At 43.8% G+C, this 1,967-nt stretch overlaps 1 protein-coding gene across 1 annotated transcript; it reads right to left on the minus strand.

Annotated features, from left to right (window-relative positions):
* Positions 1–108: 108 nt before the first annotated feature.
* LOC116863774 (zinc finger protein 850-like) lies at positions 109–1,921 on the minus strand (the record flags this gene model as incomplete). Its single annotated transcript, XM_032851126.1, has 2 exons — positions 109–1,333; positions 1,433–1,921. Coding segments are annotated over 2 exons (1,714 nt in total), but the record flags the coding sequence as incomplete, so codon positions are not given.
* Between the last annotated feature and the right edge of the window lie 46 nt (positions 1,922–1,967).

Genomic DNA, 1,967 nt, shown 5'->3' on the forward strand with positions numbered 1-1,967 from the left:
ATCCCACTGTGCACATTCAGCTGTCTGAGACTCAGGGCAGACAGATGGCTCCTCAGAGTTCCCTGCAGTGTTGTTACAGTGAATAGGAAATTACACCTTCCCTGCAACCTAAGGCCTTTCCCTTGTGTGAACTCTCTGATGTTGAGAGAGGGTAGATTTCCGTGTAAAAAACTTCCCACATTCACTGCACTCATAAGGCCTTTCTCCAGTATGACCTCTCCGGTGTTGACTGAATTGGGAACTATCCCTGAAGGATTTCCCACACTCACTGCACTCATAAGGCCTTTCTCCAGTGTGAACTCTCTGATGGTAGCGTAGTTTGGAGCTAGAGATAAAAGATTTCCCACATTCACTACACCCGTAAGGCCTATCTCCTGCATGAACTCTCTGATGATAACGAAGGGTGGAACTGGAGGTAAATGACTTCCCACATTCACTGCACTCATAAGGCCTTTTACCTGCATGAACTCTCTGATGGTAAGAGAGGGTAGCACTACTGGTAAAAGATTTTCCACATTCACCGCACACATAAGGTCTTTCTCCTGTGTGAACCCTCTGGTGTCGAATGAGTATTGAGCTATTGGTAAAAGATTTCCCACATTCACTGCACTGATAAGGCTTTTCTCCCCTATGAACTCTATGATGATAACCAAGGCCAGATATAGATGTGAAAGATTTCCCACAAGCACTACACTCATAAGACCGTTCACTATTATGAATTCTCTGGTGTATTGACAGGGAAGATTTTTGGCTAAATGTCTTCCCACATTCACTGCACTCATAAGGCCTTTCTCCCGTGTGAGTTCTCCGGTGTTTATTGAATTGTGATCTATCCTTAAAGGATTTCCCACATTCAGTGCACTCATAAGGCCTTTCTCCACTGTGAACTCTGTGATGATATCGAAGGCTGGCACTAAAGGTAAAAGATTTCCCACACTCAGTGCACTTGTAAGGCCTTTCTCCTGTGTGAACTCTCTGATGATAACGGAGAGTGGAACTGGAGGTAAAAGATTTCCCACATTCATTGCACTCATAAGGCCTTTTACCTTCATGAACTCTTTGATGGTAACAGAGTGTGGAGCTACAGGTAAAAGACTTCCCACACTCACTGCACACATATGGTTTTTCTCCTGTGTGAACTCTCTGGTGTTGAATGAGTGTCCATCTATTGTTAAAAGATTTCCCACATTCACTACATTTGTAAGGCCTTTCTCCTGTGTGAACTCTCTGATGTAAAATGAGGTTATTTCTTCGGATAAAGGATTTCCCACATTCACTACACTCATAAGGCCTTTCTCCAGAATGAACTCTATGATGGTAATGGAGGTCAGACCTAGAAATAAAAGATTTCCCACATTCATTGCACTCATAAGGCCTTTCTCCAGTGTGAACTCTCTGGTGATAACGGAGGGCAGAGCTAGTGGTAAAAGACCTCCCACATTCACTGCACTCATAAGGTCTTTCTCCAAGGTGACCTCGATGATGATACTGGAGAGTGGAGCTACAGGTAAAAGATTTCCCACATTTACTGCACACGTAAGGCTTTTCTCCTGTGTGAATTCTCCGGTGTCGAATGAGCGTCCACCTATTGTTAAACGATTTCCCACATTCACTACACTCATAAGGTCTTTCTCCAGTGTGAACTCTGTGGTGGTAACGCAGGCTAGAGCTAAAGGTAAAAGATTTCCCACATTCACTACACTCATAAGGTCTTTCACCTGAGTGAACTCTTAGGTGTATAATGAGGTTATTTCTTCGGGTAAAGGACTTGCCACACTCACTGCACTCATAAGGCCTTTCTCCAGTGTGAACTCTGTGATGATAACGGAGAGCAGTACGAGTGATAAAAGATTTCCCACATTCACTGCACTCGTAAGGCCTTTCTCCAGAATGAACTCTCTGATGATAACGGAGATCAGACCTAGAGATAAAAGATTTCCCACATTCACTGCATTCATAAGGCCTTT

Source organism: Lontra canadensis, unplaced genomic scaffold (assembly GCF_010015895.1).
Source record: "Lontra canadensis isolate GAN:19392208 unplaced genomic scaffold, GSC_riverotter_1.0 scaffold2983, whole genome shotgun sequence".
Taxonomy (NCBI): Eukaryota; Metazoa; Chordata; class Mammalia; order Carnivora; family Mustelidae; genus Lontra; species Lontra canadensis.